The 27,377-nt window shown below is 46.6% G+C and overlaps 8 protein-coding genes across 8 annotated transcripts; 5 read left to right on the forward strand and 3 right to left on the reverse strand.

Annotated features, from left to right (window-relative positions):
* Positions 1-718: 718 nt before the first annotated feature.
* Positions 719-4,381, forward strand: FOMMEDRAFT_77266 (TPR-like protein; the record flags this gene model as incomplete). The annotated part of the gene is made up of 2 exons (XM_007262790.1): positions 719-3,063; positions 3,172-4,381. The coding sequence occupies 2 exons, from the start codon at positions 719-721 to the stop codon at positions 4,379-4,381; spliced, it is 3,555 nt and encodes a 1,184-aa protein (XP_007262852.1).
* A 566-nt stretch (positions 4,382-4,947) lies between these two features.
* FOMMEDRAFT_117464 (C4-methyl sterol oxidase) lies at positions 4,948-6,235 on the forward strand. The gene is made up of 3 exons (XM_007262791.1): positions 4,948-5,368; positions 5,432-5,804; positions 5,861-6,235. The coding sequence occupies exons 1-3, from the start codon at positions 5,048-5,050 to the stop codon at positions 6,157-6,159; spliced, it is 993 nt and encodes a 330-aa protein (XP_007262853.1). The 5' UTR covers positions 4,948-5,047; the 3' UTR covers positions 6,160-6,235.
* A 319-nt stretch (positions 6,236-6,554) lies between these two features.
* Positions 6,555-9,261, forward strand: FOMMEDRAFT_17099 (uncharacterized protein). Its single transcript, XM_007262792.1, has 7 exons — positions 6,555-7,122; positions 7,196-7,522; positions 7,606-8,238; positions 8,307-8,337; positions 8,418-8,524; positions 8,583-8,775; positions 8,908-9,261. The coding sequence occupies exons 1-3, from the start codon at positions 6,605-6,607 to the stop codon at positions 7,742-7,744; spliced, it is 984 nt and encodes a 327-aa protein (XP_007262854.1). The 5' UTR covers positions 6,555-6,604; the 3' UTR covers positions 7,745-8,238; positions 8,307-8,337; positions 8,418-8,524; positions 8,583-8,775; positions 8,908-9,261.
* Positions 9,262-11,174: 1,913 nt separating this feature from the next.
* Positions 11,175-11,862, forward strand: FOMMEDRAFT_25831 (uncharacterized protein; the record flags this gene model as incomplete). The annotated part of the gene is made up of 2 exons (XM_007262793.1): positions 11,175-11,499; positions 11,783-11,862. 2 exons carry the CDS (start codon positions 11,175-11,177, stop codon positions 11,860-11,862), a joined length of 405 nt encoding a protein of 134 aa, XP_007262855.1.
* Positions 11,863-14,502: 2,640 nt separating this feature from the next.
* On the reverse strand, positions 14,503-16,386 carry FOMMEDRAFT_102441 (uncharacterized protein; the record flags this gene model as incomplete). Its single annotated transcript, XM_007262794.1, has 4 exons — positions 14,503-15,091; positions 15,154-15,291; positions 15,349-15,726; positions 15,793-16,386. Coding segments are annotated over 4 exons (1,698 nt in total), but the record flags the coding sequence as incomplete, so codon positions are not given.
* A 1,172-nt stretch (positions 16,387-17,558) lies between these two features.
* On the reverse strand, positions 17,559-20,388 carry FOMMEDRAFT_165350 (uncharacterized protein). The gene is made up of 11 exons (XM_007262795.1): positions 19,491-20,388; positions 19,345-19,406; positions 19,174-19,253; positions 19,094-19,109; positions 18,945-19,018; positions 18,791-18,843; positions 18,718-18,731; positions 18,482-18,578; positions 18,345-18,422; positions 18,114-18,285; positions 17,559-18,063 (listed from the first exon to the last, which is right to left on the reverse strand). Exons 1-11 carry the CDS (start codon positions 20,380-20,382, stop codon positions 17,940-17,942), a joined length of 1,662 nt encoding a protein of 553 aa, XP_007262857.1. The 5' UTR covers positions 20,383-20,388; the 3' UTR covers positions 17,559-17,939.
* Positions 20,389-21,085: 697 nt separating this feature from the next.
* On the forward strand, positions 21,086-25,114 carry FOMMEDRAFT_17102 (uncharacterized protein). Its single transcript, XM_007262796.1, has 15 exons — positions 21,086-21,730; positions 21,814-21,854; positions 21,947-22,139; positions 22,196-22,382; positions 22,440-22,822; positions 22,884-23,007; positions 23,061-23,119; positions 23,176-23,436; positions 23,504-23,615; positions 23,669-23,740; positions 23,795-24,028; positions 24,081-24,199; positions 24,256-24,353; positions 24,425-24,573; positions 24,642-25,114. The coding sequence occupies exons 1-15, from the start codon at positions 21,146-21,148 to the stop codon at positions 25,091-25,093; spliced, it is 3,069 nt and encodes a 1,022-aa protein (XP_007262858.1). The 5' UTR covers positions 21,086-21,145; the 3' UTR covers positions 25,094-25,114.
* A 176-nt stretch (positions 25,115-25,290) lies between these two features.
* FOMMEDRAFT_165352 (WD40 repeat-like protein) lies at positions 25,291-26,959 on the reverse strand. The gene is made up of 5 exons (XM_007262797.1): positions 26,423-26,959; positions 26,293-26,365; positions 26,149-26,223; positions 25,711-26,090; positions 25,291-25,624 (listed from the first exon to the last, which is right to left on the reverse strand). Exons 1-5 carry the CDS (start codon positions 26,927-26,929, stop codon positions 25,400-25,402), a joined length of 1,260 nt encoding a protein of 419 aa, XP_007262859.1. The 5' UTR covers positions 26,930-26,959; the 3' UTR covers positions 25,291-25,399.
* Between the last annotated feature and the right edge of the window lie 418 nt (positions 26,960-27,377).

The raw sequence follows: 27,377 nt of genomic DNA on the forward strand, positions 1-27,377 counted from the left end.
AGGGAAGACAAGAAATGCAAGTTTACAGACTAAGACCTGAGATGCATAGGCGAGTGATAGAAGCAGGAAGAGGCGTATACGGTGCTGCAAGCGTCAGAAGTCGAACTGCGGCGCTGTCATTGCACGGCCACGTGACGTGTCTAGTATCACTGCTTTTTCATTAATTTAATAAATAAATTGACTGCGTGCCGCGGTATACCCTCAACCCCAAGATTATACGCAACGCTTGACCCAAGCTCCCAGCTTCCAGTACAGTTACTGCTCCCTGAATTGACATATTTACTGCAATATTAGCTGAATACTCATTTCTTACAGGTTAGTCTCTTCATTTCACATACTGTGCCACAAATAATTGATAACAAAGAAGGTTTTTAGATCTGCGGAGAATCCTTCGTGTAGAAGATAGAAGAGGCTGTAGGCAGGTTTCAAGAACAAAGGGGCATTCAGGTAACACATTCCGTGCAGTGTCTTTTCCCCCCTTCTTTCTGAACGAATACGTCAATCAAGAGAATCGATATTTGACCGGCCATCGGTGCAACTACGTGTCAAAATGGAGTACTCAGTGGACCTCGATTTGATCCGTTATGTACTTCGTAAATTGGCCTTTGAACACATCAAACGGTTCCAGCAATCAAAGGAATGGGGACAAATTGACACAGCTATTTCGTATTGTCGCATTGAACTTGGATTGTGTCCCAAAGGAAATGCGGGTCACCACATGTCACTGAATAATCTCGGAATTTTGCTTCGTGCGCGATACAACCAATTAGGCGAAATAGGAGATCTGGAGGAAACAATTGAGTTGCATCGTGCTATCCTGGAACTTTGCCCTGACGGTCATCCTGATCGTTCCGCATCTCTGATAGATCTCGCAGCTTCTCTTCGAATTCGATTTGCACGGTATGAACGGATAAGGGACCTCGATGAGGCCATCGAGCATCATCGCGCTGCACTAGAAGTCTGCCCCAATGGCCATCCCAACCGTTCCAAGTCTCTCTCGAGCCTTGCACTTGCTCTTCGAACTCGATTTGACCAGTGTGAACAGACTGCAGACCTTGATGAGATCATCAAGCATCAGCGTGCTGCACTGGATCTGTGTCCCAATGGTCATCCCGAGCGTTCTGTAGCTCTGGGTAACCTTGCAGCTTCCCTTCAAACTCTATTTTCACATCAGGGCCAGATTGCAGACCTTCACGAGGCTATTGAGCATCATCACGCTACTTTGGAATCTCTACCCATTGGCGATCCCAATCATTCTATTGTCCTGGACAACCTTGGAGGTGCCTTTCGAATGCGATTTGAACGGTGCAGGCAGAGTGCAGATCTCGATGAGGCCATCAAGCATCATTGCGCTGCCCTGGAGTGTCTACCCAATAGCCATCCTCATCGATCCGTGTCTTTGAGAAACCTTGGGAACTCCCTTAAGATTCGATTTGAACAGCATGGACAGATCGCAGACCTTGACAAGGCCATCGAGCACCATCATGCTGCTCTGGAACTTTACCCGAATGGTCATCCCGATCGTTCCATGTCTCTAGAGAGCCTTGCAAATTCCCTTCTAGCTCGATTTAAGCAACAAGGACGATCCAAAGACCTTAACGAGGCCGTCGAGTATTATCGTACTGCCCTGGAAATGTACCCCAATGGTCATCCCAAGCGTCTCGTGCCGCTGACTAATCTCGCAGATTCCCTTCGAAATCGATTTGAGCATCATGGGCAAACTGCAGACCTTGATGAAGCTATTGGGCATCTTCGCACTGCTCTGGAATCCAACCTTGGTGGCCATCCCAATTGTTACTCATCTCTGAATATTCTTGCAATTTGCCTTGCTATTCGATTCGAACAGCACGGTCACATTGCAGACCTTGATGAGGCTATCGAGCATCATCGCGCTGCTCTGGAGCTTCGACCTATTGGCCATTACGAGCGTTTCTTGTCTCTGAGTAATTTGGCAAATTCTCTTCGAATTCGATTTAAACAGTGTGGTCAGACGGCAGATCTCGATGAGGCTGTTGAACATCTTCGTGATGCTTTGGAAATTTGCCCTCATGACAATCCCGATCGCTTTATGCTTCTGATTAATCTTGCGGTTTCCCTTCAATTTCGATTTAAACAACATGGACAGGCCGTAGACCTTGATGAGGCCATTGAGTTCCATCGCGCTGCTCTGGAACTTTGCCCTGCCGGCCACCCTAACTCTCACACGGCTCTGAATAATCTCGCGGGTTCCCTTCAAATTCGATTTGAACAGTATGGACAGACTGCAGACCTTGACGAAGCCATCGAGTACCACCGTGCTGGTCTGGAATTTTGCCCGAATGGCCATCGCAAGCGTCCTATGACTCTGGGGAATCTTGGCGGTTGCCTTCAAGTTCGATTTAATCATCATAGACGGACCGCTGACCTTGATGAGGCCATAGAGCATCAACGTGCTGCTCTGGAGCTTCGACCTGGTGGCCATCCTGATCGTTATATGTCCCTTGATAATCTTGCAACTTCCCTGCAAGCTCGATTTGAAGAGTATGGACAGATTGCAGACCACGATGCAGCCATCGAGTTTAATCGTTCTGCTCTGGAACTTTGTCCTGACGGTCATCCGGAGCATTCCGCAGCACTGTACAACATGGCTTCTTTGTTGTTCAAGAAGTTCAAGAAGTTCGGGCACATGGACGAATTTGATGAATGCATACAATTGCTGGAATGTGCTACCGAGCATGAATTCTCCAGTACGGTAATGCGTCTCAAATCTGCTAGACAATGGGCTGAGTATGCTCGAAGTAATGCTCATCATACCACGTCCAGAGCCTACAAGGCGGCAATAATGCTTTTGCAACACGCTCTCATTGTTAGTCCCACTCTTCACGCACAGCACGACTTCCTCAGTCAGAAAAACGACTATAGCACGCTCACATTAGACGCAGTTGCCTATTCTGTCGACAGAAATATGCTTGAAGGGGCTATTGAAATACTTGAACAAGGAAGAGGTTTACTCTGGTCGCAGATGCGTGGTTTTAGGACACCTCTAGATCAGCTGGAGGAAACAAACAGAGAGCTTGCTGACAGGTTCAGGAATGTCAGTCGTCAGCTGGAGAACCTCACAACATTACCCTCTGCAGCACAATCTGGTTTGGACACATCCGGAACTGGATTATCTACGCCAGACGTGCATAGAGAAAGGAAATTATTTGAGGAGAGGTTAAAGTTGAAGAAACAGCTCTCTAGCAAGCAGGAAGATATTCTCTACGAGATACGACGAATACCTGGGTTTGAGAGCTTTCTCGCAGTTACACCGTTTAGAGCACTCCAGCAGGTGGCTTCAGAAGGACCAATCATTGTGGTTAATCATAGCGAATATCGATCCGATGTGCTCATTATTCTTTCTTGCGAAGCTCGGCCGGTCGTCTGTGTTCCATTAGATGGAGAGTTCTACCACGACAGCACTAAGTTGTACTATGGGCTCTTGTTAGCGAGAGTGAAATTTACTGCTGACTCGCCCGAATTTGATGAGAAGCTCGTCGAAGCAATGAAGATGCTGTGGGATAGGGTTGTCTCCAAAGTTGTCGACAAATTAAATGAGCTTGGGATTGCCGAAGGATCGCGCATTTGGTGGTGTCCCACGTCTTTGTTATCTGCACTTCCCTTCCACGCCGCGGGTCCATTCGAGGATACGGACGGCACTACAAAACATTTATTGGACAAATACATTGTGTCTTATACACCGACACTCGGAGCACTCATTAATGCGCAAATAGATGGGGACGGAGGAGTAGAGCCAACAGTTCTGGTCATTGGGGATACCTCTCTTCGATCAGCCAAAGGGGAAATCCGCAACATCAAGAATTGTGGAATGAGTACCAAATTACTCCTCAAGAAGGCGTCTCATGATGCAGTTAGCCAAGCACTTCGGAAAACAACTTGGGTCCACTTTGTCTGCCACGGAAACATAGATTCACAGCCTTTCAGTTCTTTCTTCAAGCTGCCCTGCTGCAAGGAGGGCTGCAGGAAGGACCATGGGCAGGACTACAGGCTGACATTACTTGATATTGTTCAAGCTAATGCTCCGAATGCAGAGTTCGCATTCCTTTCTGCCTGCCACACTGCCGAACAGTCTTACAAAGTTGTACAGGATGAAGTCCTCCATCTGGCTGCTGCAATGCAGTTCACTGGTTTTCGAAGTGTGATTGGATCGATGTGGGAGCTACTTGATGCGGATGGGCCATTTTTCGCCAAAACGGTTTATGAGTACATGTGCGACTGTGACGAGGCCAAGTCAAGGTACAAGCGGGCAGCTGCTGGACTTCGTAAAGCAGCTATAGAACTTAAAGAACGACCGGGCATTCGGACTGAGAGATGGGTCAACTTGGTTCATATAGGTGCTTGATTAGCTCTAGAGGATATTATGGTGTACTCTTGATTGTCTGAAAATATATTCTGAGACAAATTTCCAGGTCTCAGAATGGATTTCTGCTTCTAGTGTAAATACACTCACTTATCCTCATTGCTCCTTACCTCTCACTACCCCCCTCCAATGAAAATGCTGTAAGATGGAATTGTCTCGCTTTGTTCCTTGAGTTCTCACGGTCTAGCGTGCACGTGCCACGCATAATATAATTTGGAAGCCGCAAAACGCCGAAACTTTATTCGTCTTTCTTGGTCACAATTTACTAAACACATGTCAATGTCATTGTCAAGACCATGGACTCTGTGTTACAAAGAAGCAAAGGAAAACAGCTTTCATTCTCCTGCTGCAACTCCAAAGGCAATGAGGAAGCGTGATTAAATTAACAACGGCTAGATCATCAATTTCCGGATAAACTCGGGTCTCCCGAAAAACAGTGCGAATGGAAGTGGGTCGATGCAAAATTAGTTTTACTGAAACGGCATCGGGTCAACCCATGGCTCACACGGTACTTTACAAAACTTGGTTGGGATCTCCTGACTTTTTCACCTGCGATCAACTACAAATACTCAGGAGCCGTCTTTTCTGTCTATCCGCTTGCTCTCTTTCTGTGTTTCTCTTCTCTTCGGGCAGCAAAAGATTAAAAAAATGTCGAACGTCACCGCTCCCGTATACTACGCCTCCGAATTCCTCTACGCAAACGTCGATTTCACATCACTGAGTTGGTTAGAGCTCAAATGGGCACAATGGTACCTATTATTCAACGATCCAGCAATTGCAACGGGTGTAATGTCCTTCCTACTCCATGAAATTGTTTACTTCGGACGGTGCATACCCTGGATCATCGTTGATTCTATTCCGTACTTCCGGAGGTGGAAGCTGCAGCCTAACAAGCTCCCTACGGCACTTGATGAATGGGAATGCACGAAGCTTGTTTTGTTCTCGCATTTTACTATTGAGCTTCCTCAGGTCTGTTTCCGACACAGTTCTCGGTATGAATGTTAGTGTCTAATACGTACATATTTAATATAGATATGGCTCTTCCACCCACTCGCAGAATACTTCGGCCTCTCCACCTGGCAAGTCCCATTCCCATCATGGCGCACGATGTTCGGCCAAGTCGCACTCTTCTTCATCTTCGAAGACTTCTTCCACTACTGCGCACATCAATGCATGCACTACGGCCCTCTCTACAAACACATCCATAAAATTCATCACAAATACTCAGCACCCTTCGGTCTTGCTGCAGAGTACGCGCATCCGATAGAGGTGCTAGTCTTGGGAATGGGCACGCTCTGCGGACCGTTGTTGTATTGCTACTTCACGCAGTCGTTGCATATCGTTACAGTTTATGCATGGGTGACGCTTCGTCTTTTCCAGGCTATTGATGCGCACAGTGGTTACGGTACGACTTTGTCCTGCAAAAATATCCCAATATCGTTTTGACTAATCGCACTTCAGATTTCCCTTGGTCCCTGCAACACATCTTCCCCTTCTGGGCAGGCGCAGAACACCACGACTACCACCACATGGCATTCATGGACAACTTCGCATCCTCCTTCCGCTACCTTGACTTCATCTTTGGCACCGACGAGCGCTACAGAGCTCACAAGGCTAAATTGAACAAGATGAAGGAAGCTGCTTCGAAGAGTGGCGCGTCTCGGGAGGAGCAAGAGGCAATGGAACAGAAATTGATGGAAGAGTCGGAGAGGATAGGGATTGCTGCTGAGGCTAAGGCGGAAGCGAAACGCGTGTGGTAATTGAGTATGGCTCTGAGGATCTTAATGTCTATTTACCTTCGTATTGAACTGGAATAAAATGTAATGTACGAAAATTATGGTATCAGAGAGGACTTGAAAAAAAAAGAATGTAAGACGTGCGCACAACACGAAATAATATAGAAAAAAAGAACATTAATAACCAAAATAATGACTTGTTCAAGCTGAATGCCAAATATCAGCATGGAACGATTGCAGTGTTCACATTCCAAGCCAAGGAGAAACGGCGAGCGAGAGACATCGGAAATGAGTAATGCCATCTTATCTGATAAATAATTCAATTCCGACAATTCAATACATCGGGTACTCACGTGCCGCTCACACACTTTTCAATGAAGAGCTACGCTCCATTCCGAATCTCCCCACGTCCTAGTTGCGGTGGCCTCACCCTACTAGACCCTAGTTTTCGACGCTCAGGCCCAGCAAGATGATGAACACGACAGAAATCCCATTTTTCTCAGACGACGCGGGGTTATACCACTATGTCCACTCCGCACCGCCCTTCTACTTCACCTCGAAACCGACAATCCTCGAGTCTGTATCAGACGAGGTCCTCTCCCTCATCTCACCCGTCGCTACATACTGGGTCTACTCCCTTTTCTTCCATGTCCTAGACTCAGTTGATTCTACCGCGCTTCATAAGTACCGGATACACGAGTCCGCCGAGGTGAAAGCTCGGAACCTCGTTTCGCGCTGGAGCTGTTTCTCCTGGGTTGTGTTTCAGCAGATTATCCAGACCGCGCTGGGGTATTGGTGGCTTGATTCCTCCGACGAGGGGACAAGCTTCCTCACGGATCTCGTGTCCATCAGACATGGTGTTGTTTTCTCTGCGAAACTCTTGCTTGGTGAGACGACAGCACTGAAGTTCTTACGTGCCTACGGACCTGCATCCGTCTGGTTCGCGTACTGGTGGGCTATCCCCACTGCGCAGCTTTTCTTCGCAATGTAAGTCCTAATTCCCTATATTAACTCATCTAACTATCACACCGAACTCTAACCACTCTAATGCCGTGCACAGGCTCTGCATCGACACCTGGCAATACTTCTGGCACCGCGCCTTCCACGTCAACAAATTTCTCTACCGTAACTTCCACTCCTGGCATCACCGTCTCTACGTCCCCTACGCATACGGCGCTCTCTACAATCACCCCCTTGAAGGTCTCATGTTCGACACTATCGGTACAGCAGTTGCGCATTCCTTGTCATTGATGACTATCCGTCAAGGAGTCTTCCTTTTTGCATTCGCTGTTATGAAAACAATTGATGATCACTGCGGGTACCGCCTCCCACTTGACCCGCTTCAAGTGTTCTTTGGAAATAATGCGGATTATCATGATATTCATCACCAGGTACGCTTTTCCTTCTGATTTTCTTTTTCCATGAAGCATTTGACAAATGTTTTATTTTATTTTATTTTATTTTACTTTCCCAGATTATCGGCATCAAAAGCAACTTTGCTCAACCATTCTTCATTCACTGGGATGTCATCCTGGGTACACGCATGACTCGCCAGGAGCTCGAACAGAAAACGCGCCGTACGAAGCAAAAATTAGATAAAACATCCTGACGGCGCTCTTCCTCAAGTATCCTTTGATGCGCCCACCTCCACTTTACACTTGCACAATCACGCATTGGTATTGTAGTAATTATGATATATGAGTTATTATTTGATTTTCCTTTCCTCGTCTGCACTTGATGCTCCACTCCAGTCCATTTCGAAAAAAATCGAATACTGCTCTCTCCGTTATTACAGTAATATTATCCCTGTTTGTTTCTTGTCCCTGGTTTATTTTAGGTTCAGTTTGTTGTACCTACGTGTTCAGGAGGGTATATCTTGGTCAGTTATGTATTGATCTATCTTTCTTGGTCATTACAAATACGAATTTGTATAATCTGTTCTGTAAAAGCTTCCTGGAATGCTAGTCTAAAGGTCACGTATGGGGTGACGGTGGAGAAGTAGCTCTGCGAGTAAGTAATGGTATGAATGCACGAAGGTAATATGCAATGTGCACTATAAACGAAAACGCAAGTACGCCATGAGGAGAGCGGAACATCCTGTCACTACGATAGATAACCAAAGTGTATCAGCGAAAAGTCTAAGCATAGGACAGGAATGCTAATAAACGTACCGAAACCAACAAGGTATTGAAGAGTGACAGCCTAGAGGAGTCGCAAGCAATGAATTAGCAACGTGATATGCATCAACATTGACCACCCCAATAGAGTGGAATGGACATTACCTTCGAAGCCTGGATAGCCGTGCGTAACTCAGCTATCTCCCGCTCAATACGTGTATCGACTTCCTTAATCTTGAGTTCTTGTCCAGAAGACGCCTCGCGCATCCGGCCTATAGCCATTCGCCTTTAGACATCAATCGAGGACTGTCGAAAGATGCAAGAACAGACCTTTCTCAAGATTAAGATCAAGCCTCACACCAGCCTGCGTACGCGTAATCTCTTCGCGCAAACGCTGCTTGAGTCGTTCGAGGTCTGTTACAAGTCGGTCGTTCTCTGCTTTCATCATCGATAAATCGTTCTTTTCCATCATTTGTAGCTCGGACTTTAATTGCGCGAAGTCCACCTTTTGGGTGTATTGATGCTACATTGTGGAAGAAACCAGTTCAGCCACGAGTACATTTCCACGAACACAAAGTAGAAATGAAAAGATGGGGAACGAGAAATGGAAAGCTGAACCCAGTGCCCAAACTAGAACGTAAACGGAAAGGCATACCTTCTCCTGCTCCGGTTTCGTAACCATATTACTCGTAATATTGCGTATACTCTCATCAATAACCTCCGCCATCGCAGTCATGATTCCTTCGGCCTGTGCGCGGTTTAGTCCCTCGCGTTCTAAGCGCTGCACGAAATGGTGCGTGTCGAAATGGAAATCCTGGACGCTTCGCGATGTATGAAAGCTACGAGTCTGCGTATGCTGTCGAGCATGATTTATCCAACCAGAATAAGGAGAGAGCACTTCAGGTTGCCGGGAAAGTGAGAGTATGAACGAGGACTGTGTAGCGCTGCGTGCTTGACGGAAGGCTTGCGTGGCCAGTTGAGCATTGATTAACGACTGCATAGTTACTACGGCAAAGAAGCCGGTGTTGTAGACGAAATAACAATAGCAAAGGTATTCAATGAATGCAGGTATTTAGTTTCTTCACGCAGTCAGGTTGTCGGTAGTTACTATAGAGTTGACATCACTGTATGGTGACTTGGCCGCCTTCCCTTGTTGTACTGCTTATCTTATCTATTACCTAATAATCAATTGACCCATGTGAACTCTGTCAAAATAAAGATCAACAGTAACTTGAAGTAAGAGGCAAGCAAGCAGCAATATTTCTTAATTTTGCTCATGCCACAGTAACTACGAAAGTCTCGAGGAGACGGAGTACGGCACAGTTTTTACCATCACCATTATAGACGCGCTTGTTTGTATCGGAAAATCTCCCACATTCTCCAGATTCGCAAAATACTAGCTATCTTAAGAAAGTACGACATTAACGCTCATTTCAAACCTGCAAACATCTCCTATTCCATGTACATCTTAGTAAGTGGATCGTAACATGCAATGATGCGTCAATAACGCATGTACGCCAAGCCAGTGATTGCTATATGTTAGTACGGCAATCGATAGTGCAAAGTATATTTTATTTACACTTGCATTACGAACAGTGCACACTTTACGTTGTTCAATATTGCCCAGCACCTTCCGTATAATTACGATAATCATCATGAATACCTGATGTCATCAATAGAATAACATGGTATACATACTCTTATGCCATCCTATGTAAAGTAGCTGGGCTACAATATAAATAGTGCACTGTTCTTCAAGGATTCCTTCGTCAATTCTCTAATCTGTTTCGAACTTCCAGCACAGGAACTTCACGAATTTCACGAATCGCTCCTATATAACGAGACCATTATGTCTTCATGCGAGTGCTCTACTGGCTGCGGCGGGTGCAAGGTGTCATGCAAATGCGAAGACACTTGCCCGAACTGCCATGATCAACCCGCCAGGGCGTCGGAAGCGAGACGTACATCAGATAGATCTTCTCTTCCAACTAACAGGCGACGTTCCACGACTACAACTACAGACGAGTTCACGGGAACTTATAACAGACAAGACAAGACACTGACCGGCACTTATAAGAATACTCAACAAGACACTGAATCTATTCCTGATGACGAACAACGTAGGCGCAGGCGCAGACAAGGCGGTGGCAGTGGCGGCGACCGACGCTAGACAACAGGCGAGAGTAGCAGAGGCCCAGGTGAGTCGGGGTGACGAGAATAATCATAGAACAATAGTGTGCAAGGAACGATGCTGGTGACTAGATACAGGGGTGTATGAAACAGAGTACATACTACATAATGCACATTGTGTAGTGTTGCCTGCATCTCCTTGCATTCATTGATAAGCACATATAATAAATTAAAGGTCAATGGAATATAACTTGATTGAATGGACTGATTCTTTGCTCAATATGGTATGCAAATCTTTTACAAATACGATTACCTTTTCTAGGGGTGGCAATTTCAACAAGTTTTGCCACCACATACCTGCAGTACTCATTTCAAACCTGTCCTATTCCACGTTCATCATAGTAAGTAAATCGTAACATACAATGATGCATCAATAATGCACGTACGCCAAGCCGGCGATCGCCATATGCTAATATGGTAATCGATAGTGCAAAGTATATTATATTCGGGCTTGCATTACGACCATTGCACTTTACATTGCTCAATATTGGTCGGCACCTTCCGTATGATTACGACAAACGTCATGGATATGTGATCCCATCAATAGAATAACATAGCAAAGTAAATGACATACATACTCCTGTGCTATCTTATGCAAAGTAGGTAGGCTACGATATAAATAGTGCACCGATCTTTCAGAACTTCCTTTGCCAATTCGTTAATCATTCTCGAACTCGTACCAGCTAGAAGAAAAACGAACTTCACGAATCGCTCCTGTATAACGAGACCATTATGTCTTCATGCGAGTGCTCTACTGGCTGCGGTGGGTGCAAGGTGTCATGCAAATGCGAAGACACGTGCCCGAACTGCCACGATGATCAACCCGCCAGGGTGACGGCGAAGAGACGTTCATCAGATAAAGCTGCTCTTCCTGCTGACAGGCGACGTTCCACGACCACAAAAACAGACGAGTTCACGGGAACTTATAACAGACGGAACAGCACACTGACAGGCACGTATAAGAATACTGAAGCAGAAACTGAATCTATTCCCGATGATGGTCAGCGCAAGCACAAGCACAAGCACAGGAGGAGTAGAAATAGCGGCGACGGCGAACGTGAGCGTGAGCGTGACCGACGCTCAGGAGACCGGTGATCAGAATGATCATTAAGGAATAGTGTGCAAGGAACAGCACTAGCGAACGGATGCAAGAGTGTAGGAAACAGGGTACATAATGTAGTATTGCATGCATCTCTTCTCGCACACCTTGATAATGACATGTAGTAAATTAAATATCAATGGAATATAGTTGTTAGACTAAACAGATTCTCCAGTTCAGAATTGAAGACAAGCGCTGGACCATCTAGTCGTTTAGTCGGCATCGTAAATCGTTATAATAGACAAGCGACTGGAAGGTGCTACATGCAAGTCTACATTAAAGGATAATCGCTTCGAATATGGAGTGGGAAAGACTTTCTAAACTAATGGTATCTGTCATTGCTTATACAGATTGAAAAGTAACTGAAACTTTCATGAAGGTTGAATAAAGAAGAAAAGAACCATTACAGCCGTTGCTGATATATATTCATTTGTCTAACATGATGAGACTGAACGAAACGCCTATCAATCCTTCGCGGCGAGTTCCTTATCTTTCGAGAGGTGAGTCAGAACACCTTGCTCAATGGTTGTCTCCCACAACTCTATTTTGGCACGCGCTATCTCAGCAGCCAGCTGTTCGCGCCGGATTCGAGCTCGTCTTAGCACATCCTCGCGATCCGCCTTCTTCGCAACGGGCTTGTCCGCACTCTGGTTCCGCGACGAACAAGAGGCTTGAACGTTCGGAGGAGGTGCTGGTGAATCTTGGGCAAGAACGGAAGAGAAGTGATGGTCTTGCGATTCGGGCATCGATGTATCTCCAGAAGTGAATGGTGATGACTCGACAGGCGTTGGGTTGGCTGAAAATATAGATGAAAACAAATCCGGATTCTCGACAATGGTCTGCCACAAACCTAGGTCAAAATAAGCCGTGTTCATTGGATCATCTGTGGGTATCAAATCTGACTTCGTTTCTGGGGCGGCCACAGGCGCGACAGGGTCAGCTTCAGAAGGAGCCAGAGCACCACCCACTAGAGTCTCCGTTGTCGTGATTGGCTCTGATGAAGGGGGATTGGACCACGAAAACTTCAAAAGAGCAGGATCAATTGGAATGTCGTCAAAATTGAAGTCGTCCAACTGAAAGAGGTAGGCATTTTCTTTATTCTCCACCGTCGATGGTCGAGTCAATCCGCATGGAGTAGAAAGTCCGGTTGAAGGCGTTAATGTAGGAGACGATGAAGTCGTGGACGGATATCCGATCGAGGTCATCGCAGCCAAGTCGTTGCCAGCGAGTTGCACGTTTGGATCATTAAGAGCGTCATTCACGGCTCCCAAAAGCGAGTCGAAATTAGAAGCAAAGTTTACTGGTTGCTCCACGCCATAGTGGGTTGAGGATGAAAAATCGGGGAATAAAGCGTCCTGGTCGAACGGAGATGAAGTAAACGAGACGGGAGAGTTGAATGCTCCTTGCGCGGCGAACGTAGTTGAATCGTTCATTTCTGACAAAGGTCGCTGGCTCGGCGGACTATCCGGCTCTCTCTGCACCTCAGTTCCTACCGAATCATGTGCAGAGGACTTTGCTGCTGCCTTCTGGACTGCGTCACGTACCAAGGAAACAAGTTGCATCATCAATTTCTTTCCTCGCTTCTTCTGCCACGATTCGAGGTAACCTGGCGGTCCTTCGTTAGGAGGAAATGGATATGGGACATCCCAGTCCTTTGCGCCAGCCGGGACGGAGTTGAGTTTCCGTCTCTTCAACGGCGGAGCAGGGACGGACGAAGTGCGATCCGGTTCATGGACTCGGTATTGCTGCTGACTATTGGCAGTACAACACCCGACGTCGGTGCTCAATCCAAAGTACGGCATGAGTGAGCGTAGGACAGGAAATATGTTGCCCTGAGAAACCAGTGTATCCGCAATCGCTTGACTATTTGTCATCGAAACGCTTGGTTGACGAGCCTTCCAGGAGCATGCCTTTTCAGGCAACGATGACTCCTCCACTATTATCGGATTCTCCGCAGTTGATCCCCGACTGCCTTGAGGAGATAAATGCGCTGGATTGACCCTTCCAACAAGACCCGCTAACCCAAGCAATGCCTGCTGATTCCTCAAAAAGTTCGGCGGAAGCGGCTTACTAGTCTCCGGGAGCGACATAGCTGGCCTAATTGCATTCTGCGAGGAGGAGGCAGACTTGACCTTCCTCTTCTTTTTACGAGGCTTAGCGTTCCGAAGATCGTCGGCAGGTAAAGAGACGGCCCTTGGTCCAATCCACTCTGCGAAACGGTATTGGCGATGACACGGCTGCACCGACTGAGTGGGCCGCGGTCCTGGAGGAGACGCTGGTAGACTGACTGAAAGTTCAGATATGTTATGGGAACCAGGAAGTGCAATGGTCCCCACATTTTTTGGCAACGACACGAAGGTCGAGCTTGGGCTGCCTGGCAGCGCGAGCGTTGGTGACCCACCTCTTTTATTTCCTGGCCCAGGAGATGGAGGCGGCGACCCGAAAAGCGAGTCCGCCTCGCCGTCGATGTCGTAGTTGCTCATGAAAGCATAGATGATGATGGTAAGGAGTGAAGCCGCTTGTGCTCGAGTCAAGGAAAATGGTCGACTGATAAAAGAAGTAATCTCCCACGCCTCGAACTTCCCGGTGATGCCAACACAGTTCAACACACATCCACAAATACAGACAAAAAATAAAATAAGACAAAATACAAGCAGCATCCCAAAAACTATCTGAGCCCAAATGCAGAGCCTACTTTACCGAACACTGAACGTGTCGGTACTGTGTCCGTCTCCTTCACAGGAGATAACTGAGTCGGAATTTCTAACCCTCCAAAACCCTCGCCCTACACAGCGCTTCAGAGTCATTCATGATACTAAAGACCAGTGCTTACCTTCGGAAGAATATCCCATTGGAACGTCTCTGGTTGAGTGGACGAGAATAGTTTCTTTACCTTCTTCTTTGGCTGAACATCCATTTCTCCTGAATTATCTACGTTATTTGTTCGAGTACCTTGACTTGAGCTTGGCTTTCGAGCCTTTGGTTGACTCGAACTTCGGGTTCCTGCATCGTGCACCTGGCTATCTTTCGATTTTGCCCGACGCTTGGTAGTATCCGGCTTGCGTGATGAATCTTCGTCGCTGTCAGCTACCTTGTCGCGTTTGTTCGAATTGCTCTTAGCTCGCTTCTTAGAGTCGTCCTCCGAATCACTCGAGAGGGCATCTGCCTTTTTCTTTCCCCTTCGCTTTCTTCTTGAATTCTCTTCATCATCTCTCCCTTCGGATTCTTCGTCTTGTTCAGGTTCAACAGGCGGCTTGTTCTTGCGTTTCTTCACCGCATTAGAATTCTCGCTTTGTGCTCGAACTTTGCCCTTGCCTGTACGTTTCGGCTGTTGGTCTTCATCCTCGTCATCCTGCTCGTTAGATACCTCAGGCTCTTCTTCAGTGGACTCCAGTTCTTTATCTGATACCTTTCCCTTAGCAGCAGGTCGAGGGCGAACCCGAGACTTGGGAGCCTGTGTCAGGGACTTTTCAACTTCCCGCTCCGATGGTTCGACGCTCTCCGGTTCGACTTCTGCAGCCTGTACATCGATGGGTTGAGCCGGTCGACCCTATAAGAACAAATAAGCTAGGTTATCAGCTAAGTTATGTACATCCCAGCGAAAATATTCACCTTCTTCTTATGATCTTTCGACAGCTTCTCACTTTGAAGTTTCTCAATGAGCCTTTGGGCTACACGCAGTTGCTTAGCGGCTTCATCGTATTCATCCTGGGCTTTCTTTGCAATTGACTGCGCCTCCTCCGTAACCTCCTGTGCGAAGTAACGAGTGTCAATGGCAAACTTAACGGAAATCAAAATGAAACTAACAGCCATCCGGTCATTCTCTCTTTTCAGTTTCTCGACCTTTTTCTTCTCTTTCTCCAGTGCCTTCGTGCTGTCGCTGTCGGACTTGTCCAGCTCTTTCACTCTGCTCTGCAGTTCCTTCACTTGGACCTCCAGTTCGATCCTTCGTTTCCGCATCTCTTCCACTTCAGCACCACCCTTCGTTTCAAGGCTTTGCCACCTATCCAACTGGCGTTTGAGATCTACGTTGGTCCGCTTGAGTTCAGCATTCGCACTTTCCAATTCAGTTATATTCGTCTTTGCGCCTTCAAGTTGGAGTGATGTCCGCTCCAAGTTCACGGAAGTTGATTCAGACGAAGCTTTCATTGCTGTGTTCTCTTTTCGTAGTGTAGCGACCTCAGACTACAGTTCAAAAACCAAAAATAGTTCATTTATACATGTATACAGATTACAACGGTAAGAACGAACCTGTAAAGATGAAAACTCAGCTTCTCTAGCTTTTAATCGTGAGATGGACTCTTTGCGCAGTTTCTCTGCCTTCTGTAGTTCTTTCTCCAGAGAACCGATCCTCTCCATATACTCCTGCCCGTCTTGCTCGTGTTCCTCTGTCAGTTCCTCCAGTGCATCTTCCAAGGAACCAATCTTGGCCTCAAGCTCTGACTCCTTTGCTTGGAAAAGAGTGAGCCTATAGTCACGATGGAGAATATTAATCCGTTCTCTCCTATTCTCCTCCTTCTCCAGTAGCACGTTCATACGCTCCTTATCAAGCTCGATGCGAGTACGCAGATGCACAATCCGGTGGCTTGCAAGTAACGAGTCACACCCTTCGCGCCATTCCTCGCGTTCTTGTTGTGAAGCAGCTTTAAGTCGAGAGACGACTTCGATACCACGCTCCTTTTCTTCGGCTAATGTCTGCTGAAGACGCCGTATGGTGTGTTCGCATGTTCGATTCTTCTGGACTAGCTCGTCGATATGCGCCTGAAGAGAGGCAGCCATAGCCTCTTGGGGAGCTGTTGATGGCGCAGCCGTGACCTTGACGGGGCTTCTCCCGACAAGCGCCATGGTGGTCAGCGAATAAGAGCTACACTCTCATCTGAGGTTCGAGGACGCGATAGCGACACGTTCCGTCACTCACACGTGACTCTCACGCGAACCAGTGAACCACAACCACATAAATACACTTGGCAGTCACAGGCAGTGCAAAGGAGGAGACTGAGGAAACTCATCATAACTGTGATAACTTTGCATATAATACAAGTGCAGTGATGAGGAGTAATAAAAATTGGAATTTTGCTAAATGTATATGCAGTCACGTCTGGCAACACAAGCACGTTTCATTACACGCCACTTACTGGTCCCTAGGAAAACAAATGCTGGCTGTTATCTTGAGGCAGATATTTCATACCCAAACGAAATCTATCACGAACTCTAACAAATCCTAATATGCAAGACGCAGTCCCAGACACTTGAAGACTATCAACAATTTATTCATGTTGCCACATCATGAAACTCTGTATCGACGTGAATCAAGCGTGATCAGAGCGATTAAGGAGGCTTGTCGATCCCGGCCGCTATACTTAAAATAAGAATCTGCTGTACCAGAGCCCAATGGCACGCGGAACGCGAGCGGAGACACTGCAGCTGAAGCGGACGAACGGATAAAGAAAAACTTCAACGCGAAAATTCTGATAAAACGAAACGGCGGAGTTTAAATGAGTGCCTAATGGAGCGAAACGAACAACAAACAGTACACAACAAATATTGCTTTCCCCCCAGATTGGAAGGATCAGCCTTGTCTCGACCTGCTTCACATACTCAGACTGTAGGAATAGAGGTTATCAGAGATACTTAAAAGGAGACCGGATGCACGTGAGGTCATATCTAATTAACCTGGCTGTACTAAAAGTACAGCAATATAGACAGAGCTATTTTGATACAACCTACCTTTGCAGCCTCATACTTTATTATTATTATTTAGCGATAGAATCATTGTGCCATCTCGCCTCATACACATTGTCCTTTCAACTAAGAGCAATATAAGTCATGTGTATATAGAGCGAATGCAATTTTGCAATTTTGCAATGCGCTGAACATGAGGCGTACAAGGTTATTTTTAACTCGATGATATCATGCTAGTACGAAAAAGGAACAGTCACTTACTAGCATATTCCATCAATGCGCAGCACTTATCCGCCGCCGAACTAAAAGTGGAACTAATCCCACTTCATCTCCGAGCAGAAAATCGCAAACATCCATTAACGAGAGTCTAGAACAAACAAAATCGAACTAGCAGGCGCGAGGCCATACAACAAACAATTCACGTAAGACCTCGAGACCCAATGTTTAGAAAGATGAGTGAAATTCAAAATATAAAAAGACAAAGTAAGTAAAGGTTCGAGCTACGAATCAAGAGAGAAACTATCGTTCCGCAATGGTAAGACAGAGAAAGAACGAGCTAGGACGAGTCGCTCCGGCAGGGATAGTTGGGATGGAGTGTTCAAAGTATAAAAGACAGAAAACCAAGCGTTAGAGTCCATTCGTCATGCCCTCATATCTTTTGGACAATCCACAGTGTCGCAAATCATTGCACGCATTAGCACCGAATCTTCGGGAAATTAAACGAAAATTGCAGCGATGACAGCACCAATAAGACCAGCAGATCCGATTTCTGCGAAAGGTCTCGCAGCGCCGCTGGAGGAGGTCGCCGCTCCTGAAGCAGTTCCGGTGCCGCTTCCAGTGCTAAACTATAATTAGAAACATAATAAAGCCCTGGTGAAGAAAGGACTCACGATGATGGTCTCGTCGTGGTACCAGTGGCGCTGTTAGAGCCACCCGAGGTGGTCGAACCAGACGAAGACCCAGTAGTAGTCGCACCACCTGAAGCAGTGCTTGCACCAGTAGCAGCACCAGTTGAGGAACCTGAGACAGTAGAAATGGGCTGTCCAACACAGCTGCTGTCGCCTACATCACAAGTTAATTTTAACAAAGGATTATTCGTCAACTCATGGCAAAAGACGTACTGCTCGAACCAATGTTGAAAGGAGCGGATTCGGCAGTAGCACCAGTTTGATCACGGACAGTAAGACCAATAGACGTGCCTTATTAGGAAAGATTAATTAATCAACATTTTCACTGTGTTGTCACCCTTTTCACACACCTGCAGCAATGTTGACGACCCAAGTCAACTGCGTGCCGGACTGCTGACCGAAGTCAATGAGCGCAGCAGCACCAGGTTGGCCGCCAGGAAGCACGCTGCAAAGAAATGCTCAGAAAAGATCATCGCAAATGTGAAAACTCATAAATGATATTTACCTCTGTCAGATTCAAAACAGTTTCAAAGCCATGTGAGTATGATAGGCACCCTATTTTCTAGTCATTCAAAGGGATACGTACAACGAACCATGGGCCTGAAAATCAAGAAATCAGTTCAAATTCAACTTGAGCGATAAGGAACCGAAAAACCCACCAGTTCCTCCACCCCAAGTGAGAAGCTGAGGCAGGCACTGGACGACATTGCTCCTATATACATATCGCCAGAGATGTTACAGAAGAGAACACAAAGATGCAAGCACAGCTGTTAGTGGCAGAAGTGTGTTGTGATGTGCTTAGCAACGACGTACGGGGTATCGATGTGAAGCTGCTGAGCGCTGACGCCGATAGCAGCGGCAAGCGCGAAAATAGAGGCTAAACGGAACTGCATGGCTTTGGATTAGTGGAAGTAGTGAGCGATGGGAGAGTGTATGTGAGACAGCAGTCGGTCGAGGAAGACGGGGATGAGTGGTTGCCTGGGGAAAAGAGTCGAACGAGATGACGCGTGGGTTTTTGTATGGCGCTTGCCGAGGGACCTACCGCTTATGGAAGCCGCTATCATGCTCGAAAACTTGGCGTTTTGCACCCAAGAGTGACTGCGGAAATACCTCAAATCCATTCTAAAAAAAAGGTGACGACAAGCAGTGCCAGCTTTTGCGTGTGTTTCTAAGACACAGACGGGTATGACTATGCAAACCAGCAAGAATGAACCTGGACGGTTGCTTGTGCCAATGTGTGAAATTGACGAGGACGTATGATGTCAGACAAATCAGCTGTATCAACGCGAAATTTGTGTGCCGAAACCATCGAACTTTCCTCCCATCATTTCCTCGTAATCCAAGCCGACGTCAGCAAACCATAGTGATCACTTGCCCACAGTCCGTCCTTCGTCTTCAGTCCGACGCCAATCCGCTGGGGATTCTCAACGGTCAGATTTCTCCCGGGTGTATAAAGCACTTTATCCAGTCTCCCAGGTGGGTACTCGGTCTGGTAATTTCCCCATGTATGACCATCATTATTGGCTCCGACATATGCATCATCGAGCCCCACCTCCTTGGAGTAATTCTTTTCTTGCTCCCGTTCCGTGATTGCATTCATATCTCCGCAAACAAACCCTCCATCAAGCCCGGGCTCCTGCAGCGCGTCGGCAACGAGCTTGAGCTGCTGCGGACGCATTGCAGCGCCCAATGGCAAAGATTCCAGATGCACATTCGCGATGCGAATTTTTAGAGCACCAGAAGCGCCGTCGCCTCCGACTATGTCCGTGTTCGTGTCGGGTGTCCCACGCGGGGTCAGTAGCACATCCACCATCAGTGCAGTACGGCCCATGATAGAATTAGCAAAGTCCAGGCTTGACACGGCCGCAACAGGTATTCCTTTTGCAACCAGAGTGATGTTGCCATAGTATGAACTGTACGGCCAGTCGTCCTCATTGGAGGCTGGCGTGACGTGGAAATGAGACCGCACCCATTCGTTGCAGAGAAGCACATCAATCAATGCGTCCGCTTTTACTTCCTGCAGGAGGATAACGCAAGGCGCTGGTGCTTCGTGATTCGGACACTTGAAAACATCGTACTGTACGTGTTCAAGGACACATTCGAGCCGTTCGTCCACTCCTTGTTCCATGAAGTCGACATTCCACGTAAGGATCTGGACCAATGATGGTGCAGGGGGTGCATCCTTTGCGATTGCAAAAGGCTTTGCAAGCCAAATATTCTTGTCTTCGTTGAACTCATAAATAGATAGCATGTTGCGTAGATGATTCAGAGAGGCTGAATTGGCTTGAGCAAGGTGGAGTGAGCGTATAAGAGAACGAGCCACCCTCTGCATTAGCAAACAAGGACATGAGGTTGACTGAAAAGTCAGAAGTGATTGCCCTGATGGGTAACGTCAATACAAGCGCCTGGCTGAATTGCTGTCCCAAAGACAACAGTGGTGTACTAGGGAAATCATCAACGCCTTCCTCTAGCTTTATAGTGTGAAGTGAACTGGTTGCACTCGCTGCTATGGTTGCGGATCGATGTGCCTGAGGAAACCCGACAGCGAGTGTATGCGTCTTATTTTAAGTTTACCGGGTGCCAAAGGGTCCAATAAATGGCACTGGAAATCTACGAGGTCAATGTAACATGCCGCATTCTTCTACGTCATTTATTTTAGCGAGTATTAAGCATTCATAGCTGGAAGATGAATTTTCAAATTAATATTAGTCTGCAGGCTTGGGCATATTAAGATGACTTTTCGAGCGAGCATCCCGTATTTAATTACGTCATCGCACTCATACCTAATCTCCAATCTCGGCCATAGCAGTGCATCTCTCGACTCGACTGCAGTGCACCAGAGCTGCGTACTTCCGTCAATGCTCGCCATCTCTTAACAATACACTCCCATGTCCTACTACAACTACAACCATCCCGGTCGTCCGCAGCCACATGTCGCAATCCCGACGCGACCGCTGCCCAATCCGACTGAGGGACATGAACGGCCTCCGCCACTCCCACCAAAGCCTCAAATCATGAACGCGGCTTCGAATGGAACAAGCTCGGGGTCGGGGTCACATAATGCCCTGCTGTATCCAGCACCGCCAATGAATTGGGTGCAGTATGCTGAAGCCGCGAATGCTCAATATAATGCAGACAACGACTATTACGAAGGATACGACTATAACAGACACAATTATGGATATGGATACGGAAACGGTGGTGAACTAACACCAAATGCAGCCCGATCTAATGGACACAGCGATGAAGACTATTTTGCGAATCCTTATTCGCCGAATTCACCAAACCCGTCTGCCAATTATTATGCACAACAAACACAGAATGGATATGGCGTGCATCGGCACGGCTCCATAGGGAGTAACATGCAACGACCAGCGAGCTACGCGGGAGGAACAGCTTCTGCTACAAGCTCGTTTGACTTGAGTGGAGGAAGCATCGCCTTTCCCGAACCAGAGCTCCATCGCAGCCTGTCTCAGCGTGCACACGCCCCATCAAGTCTGCGACGATTGCCACACCAATCTATAAGCGACGTTGGACCCGCATTGACACTCCAGCGAACTGATACGCGTTCCTCCTATGCTCCATCACTGCAGTCCCAGGCAAGTACTAAAATACGCTTAATTTGATCCCCTCACTTGATCTGCGCTTTATTCCGGTCATCTGTATTTATCAAATTCGCTAGGATTCTACGGATGCACTAACGGAGGAGTTATCAAATTTGACGTACGCTTTCTTTCTCTTTTTACTCTATTAGTTTTGCGTCTGGTTCAACATGTAACCTTGTCATGCTGATTAAACGTACTCGAATCCAACAGGTTGGAGTCCGAGGAAGGATTGACTAGATTCCAAAAAGGAGAGCTTCCACCCAATAATGAAGAATGGCATCTGCTAGTACCCGAGACTGCGCGTGAAGCTCTCGGCGAAAAGGAGGTTCAGCGTCAATCCATACTGTTCGAGATTTTCAAATCTGAGAGAGATTATGTTCGCGACCTCGAGGTTGTCTTCGATGTATGCGTATAATCCTTAATTTGCTGATTGGAGACCACCCACTGATGTTGCCTTAGGTCATCGTCGATCCGTTACGATCGAGTAATGCTTTCAAAGATGGTCAAGCGGAAGATTACATTCATAATGTCTTCTGGAATATTAGCGACGTGCTCTCGTATCATCAACGCATGCTAGGTTCTCTCTTTGCGCGACAGCGAGATCAACATCCTCTTATCCAGAGTGTATCAGATATTATCCTTGAAAGTAAGTCTTGAACAGATCATGAAGTATCATTACCTTTGACAACTTGTTCTTCACTAGCTGTCCTTCAATTTCAGCCAGCGTATGAAGAATATATTAAACACTACCCTCTTGCTGAGGCCCGTCATCGCACAGAGATCAAACGCAACCCCGCCTATACCAAGTTTCTCCAGGATGTTGCACAAGATCCACGTATCCGTAAACGCGATCTTGTTACTTTCATCTCTCGTCCCGTTACTCGCCTCCCACGGCTATCCCTACTTCTCGAGACTCTCTTGAAGAAAACGGACGACGAACATCCGGATAGGGAGTCATTGCCGCTGATAACCAATATACTGGGTGACTTCGTGAAGAGCACACAGCCTGGTATCGAGGCAGCGGAGAGCAAAGTCAAGTTCTGGAACGTGATGGAGAATTTGCGATTCAGGAGTGGCGAAATCATCGTAAACAGTGTTTCTCACTTCACGAATAGATCACTAGCTTATTTTTGTCTTTGATATTTAGGACCTTGACGAACAGGACGAAAGCCGGACATTGGTCCACTCGCAGACTCTTGCAAGAAGATTGCGGTCTGAGATTGATTGGCACGGCTGGAATGATTTCTTTGTCGTTCTTCTCGATCACTATTGTACGTCGCTTCCCATTCACTCTGTCGCAACTTTCCTTATTGATTATCTACAGTATTAATTACCCGTGAACATAAACGGCCAGGCAGCGTAAGATATGAAGTTGTTTCACGAGTAAGAGTAGCCCTCTTTGTTCCAACGTACCTATCAACTGAACGATTCTTTGTCAGCCGATCCCTCTTGAATATCTTCGACTCGGTCAATTTGATCAACCGTCGGAAAACCGGAAAGATAGGTCTGAGGAGGGCGGCCTCCTTGATAGCCTACGATACCAGACACGCCAACAATACCCATTTACTATATACCATGCGGCAGCGAAAGCATCGCGTCGCTATACGCTATATACCAATACTGAGGCTGCTCGTCGGAAGTGGCGCGATGTCCTGACGGAGACGATGGCGATTCACCAGGCCAGGCAAGACGCCAATAAAGTACGCCATGAAATGACATTGAAATGAATGATACACTGACTTTATCGGTTATCCTTGTTGCATTTAGTGGTTCGCGCCAAGTACAATTGATGATGGTGTGTTCCGTGTACGAAGTCCACGAATACCTCTGTCGTCTACGGAGCTTTTTACGGGAGCTATCACCGCTGCAGCCACTTTTGGTTCGTCTACCTGGCCGCTGCCTTTCTTTCCAACTAATTTTGCTATCTTATAGTCAGCGGAGGGAAGAACTTTTTCATTGTTGGCACCGAAGGCGGTGTTTACGTATGCATGAGAGGAGAACCGAGTGAGTCCTTTGAACTGATCTGCGCAATTCCCAACTGATATACGATTGGCCTAGACTTCCGACGTGTCCTCAGCTTCCAAAATGCCTCTTTCATTGCTGCGCTGCAACAGCACAATAAGATAATAATTCATACTGATGCACTTTTGCTTTCCTACTCGATGGATATCATGGCGCGTGTAAGCCAGGATAACTCCCCGCCAAACGCGCTCGATGCGTCTGTAGAGAAGATATCTGGACAAGATAACGTCATCTTAGCGAAAGTTGGCTTTGTTAGAGATCGTACTATCGGTTAGTTTCCTCTGCTTTTTGTTCAAAGTATGTCACTGAGACCGGAGTGTAGTTGCATATGCTTCAAAGAGCTTTAGGCAGACTACTGTGCATACGTTTGAAGCTGCCCAACAACCAACCATTTCGCGCTCGCGTCCTGGTAAATCGTCGTCATTCAGGCCATTCGGGAATGTATGTGTTTATTTATGTCTGTGTTTCTTTCGGTGTAGAAGCTCATATTCGTGCAGCCTTTCTACGTGCCACGGTCAGCTAATGAGATGACCATGCTATCAAAGACGATTGCTGTCGCGGGCGATAAAGGCATAACAATCGTAGACCCAACCAAGTGAGAATTTCTGTGTATTCTGATCACTCTTTACTCCTGACATTGTGTGTTCTCCATCTTCTTCTTTGTAGCTTGTCTAGTTCTGCGATGTTGGTTGTGCCGGATTTCACAAATGCCTCTTCGGACTCGAAAGTTGCTGGCTTGAAAGAACGGTGCGACGACTCGAAGCCTTTGGGTCTGGCTCGCGTTGATAGAGATGAAAATATGGTTATATACGAAGGTTAGCAGTGCCACCCTTGGCCTCTTACCAGGATAAGTCCGTTGACCTTACAACTCTTCACCTCGTAGACTTCGCCTGTTACATTGATCGACACGGTCTCCCACGTCGGGACGCCGCGATTGTCAGATGGGAATTCAAAGCCGTCCGCTTCGCGGAACGACAATCCCACATCCTACTCTTCAGCACGGACTTTGTCGAGGTTCGACACAAGGCAACGGGACAACTTGTACAAGTTATCGAAGGTTCCGACGTACGACTTCTCAATGCCGGGTTCTCAAATCCTAATTCCAACTCCGGTGCCGTGCAATCTGATAATGCATCAGTTGTTAGCGGTGATGATCAGGGGACGACGCTGGATAGTGTGCCAATACTTATGGCGAGAAGGGGGAAGAAACATGACGTACATGGACAGAGCATTGAGCTGTTGGAACTTGTTAAGACGACACCGATTGGTAATACGACAACGCCTGTGACTGCTTTGCCGAATAATCAGGTTTGGGGAGAATGGGATATGAGGTAATGGAAATTTTATGTGTGTGGAGGATTTCGGGGAGGGTGATCTGATTTGAAGAAGGAAGACATATATGTGTATAACAGATTTATGCATTATTTATACATGATTATATATGAGGAATAATGTAACATCGTCCTGTTTCTGTATACGTTACTTTTCCAGAATGATGTCTAGCAGAAACTTGAGTTGTGAAACCCGAGCTTGTCATTCATACAATCATTGTCCTCAGGAGATACACTGAAGCAATATCTGACAGAAATACGAAAAGTGAGCAGAGCTAGGGATATACAATACTCCTAAGGAAAGATAAATCTATTCCGTTTCGAATACAAGACAAACGCCATCATCACCAGCACTAACAACTACCGAGCCAGCCAAGCCGAGTGCAGCACCAAGAACCGGACCAGAGTGACCTTTATGTTCTTTCAATAGTTTGCCCGTTCGGGCATCCCATGTTCGGAGAGTCTTGTCAGCTGAACTGGATGTGATGAGGTGGTTTTTGGGTGATGGATGTGCGAGAAGTGAAGTGATTGCGTCCTAGAACAGATTTAAATTTAGTTTTGGTTTAGCATCTGCATCTGTGTGCATGTATATGGAAGGGGAACACGGAGAGCGAGGCTCACCTCATGTTCTAACGTTGTCCGTAGTCGCATAGTAGATAAGTCCCAGATGCACGCTTTACCGTCTGTACCACCCGTGACGACAACACCGCTTCCCGCTCCAGCACCTGCTAGGTCAAGAAATTGAACTGCTTCGACACTTTCTCCTTCCTTGTGACCTTCCAGTCCTCCAACGACGTCTCCCTTGCTTAAGCTTACAACGCGCACGCCTCCGGAAACACCACCAACGACAGCAAGAGTAGATGCGGAGTTGACTGAGAGAGAGGTGATGCCGTCAAGGTTGAAGCGCGCGTCGGATGAGGAGAGCTTGAACACGGGTGCAGGGGAACGAGGGTCCCAGAAGATGAGCGTGCCTTCGCCGTCGGCAGTTATTATTCGTTTACCTGAGCCAATCCATGTTAGCATATAGTCAGCCAGGAATAGTGAAGGAAGTTTTATTACCGTCAGGAGTGAACTCTCCGCATTGCACGGGACCGGTGTGGCCTGCGAATACTTGCATCGTGTTGCCAGAGGGTACTGCATTATGATGATTATTTAATATGAGATTTACAAGTGTGAAAAACCAAAATTAAATATGCTGCTTACATTGCCATAACCAAACGGTACCATCATTTGACCCGGCAAGCAGGACAGCACCTCTTGGATGCCACCTTAACCACTAATATAAAGTTAATACTCATGACAAAAGCTGCGATTATCTCAATGAAGGTCTCACCATGACCTCGTCCGGTCCCTGTAAGTCGGTTAAGAACTCCCAAACCGTCCAGTTTTCTTTCCCAACGCGTCGCCAAATCCTAACGTGTCCGTCCATTCCACCCGTCGAAACAAGTTCGCCATCCGCGCTAAATCCAGTGCTTGTCACACTATCGGTATGTCCAGTAAGTTTTACAATAGTTTCGCCGGTCTGCACGTTCCACAGATAGCCGAAGTCATCTTCACCGCCGGACACTGCTATAGGCTGAGTTGGATGCATAGAGATCGCGAACACTGATTTCCCATGCTCCGGGAAGTGCTGAACGGAGTTGTCTTCGTGTACAACGTCACCCATTGGTTCAACATCCTCACCCTCTTGTCCTGTGTGCTCCATGTCTTCACTATCGTCCTCGTCCATGGGTAGATCGCCATCATCGCCAACTTCGACGAGCACGTCATTTTCGTTCAAATACTCTTCAGAAATCTCTTGATCGTCATTCTCGGTATTACGATGCGCTGCGCCTGCCATAATTGAGAAAGGGAAAGTGCTCGGAGTGTTATTGCATTAGAAAGATTTGGCACGCTGAATTTATGTGAGTAAGTTGCCTTTAATCAGTTTGATGAGTAATTTTGAAAAAGTATAGCACGCACGTGATCAATTTACCTTTCTGCCTTCACATGGGGCATTTCACAATCCCTTACCTTAAAAAATAACTTACATAATGATAAACATTATTTGTAATTTAATTTACCATTTTTGGTTAATAGCAATTGTGAATAAAATTTAAAATTTTCTTTATACAAAAACTAGAAATTATTGTTAACATTTCTTCATTTGTGAAATCTTAAAATAAATAGAGATAATAATCTAAAACATAATTTCAAAATAAAATAAGAAATTTTCTTTTGAATTTTTTGTTATTCCTCTGTACTAGTAATGAAAAAATTTAAAAGAAAATTTCTAATTTTGTTTTGAA

Source organism: Fomitiporia mediterranea (genome assembly GCF_000271605.1).
Source record: "Fomitiporia mediterranea MF3/22 unplaced genomic scaffold FOMMEscaffold_2, whole genome shotgun sequence".
Lineage (NCBI taxonomy): Eukaryota > Fungi > Basidiomycota > Agaricomycetes > Hymenochaetales > Hymenochaetaceae > Fomitiporia > Fomitiporia mediterranea.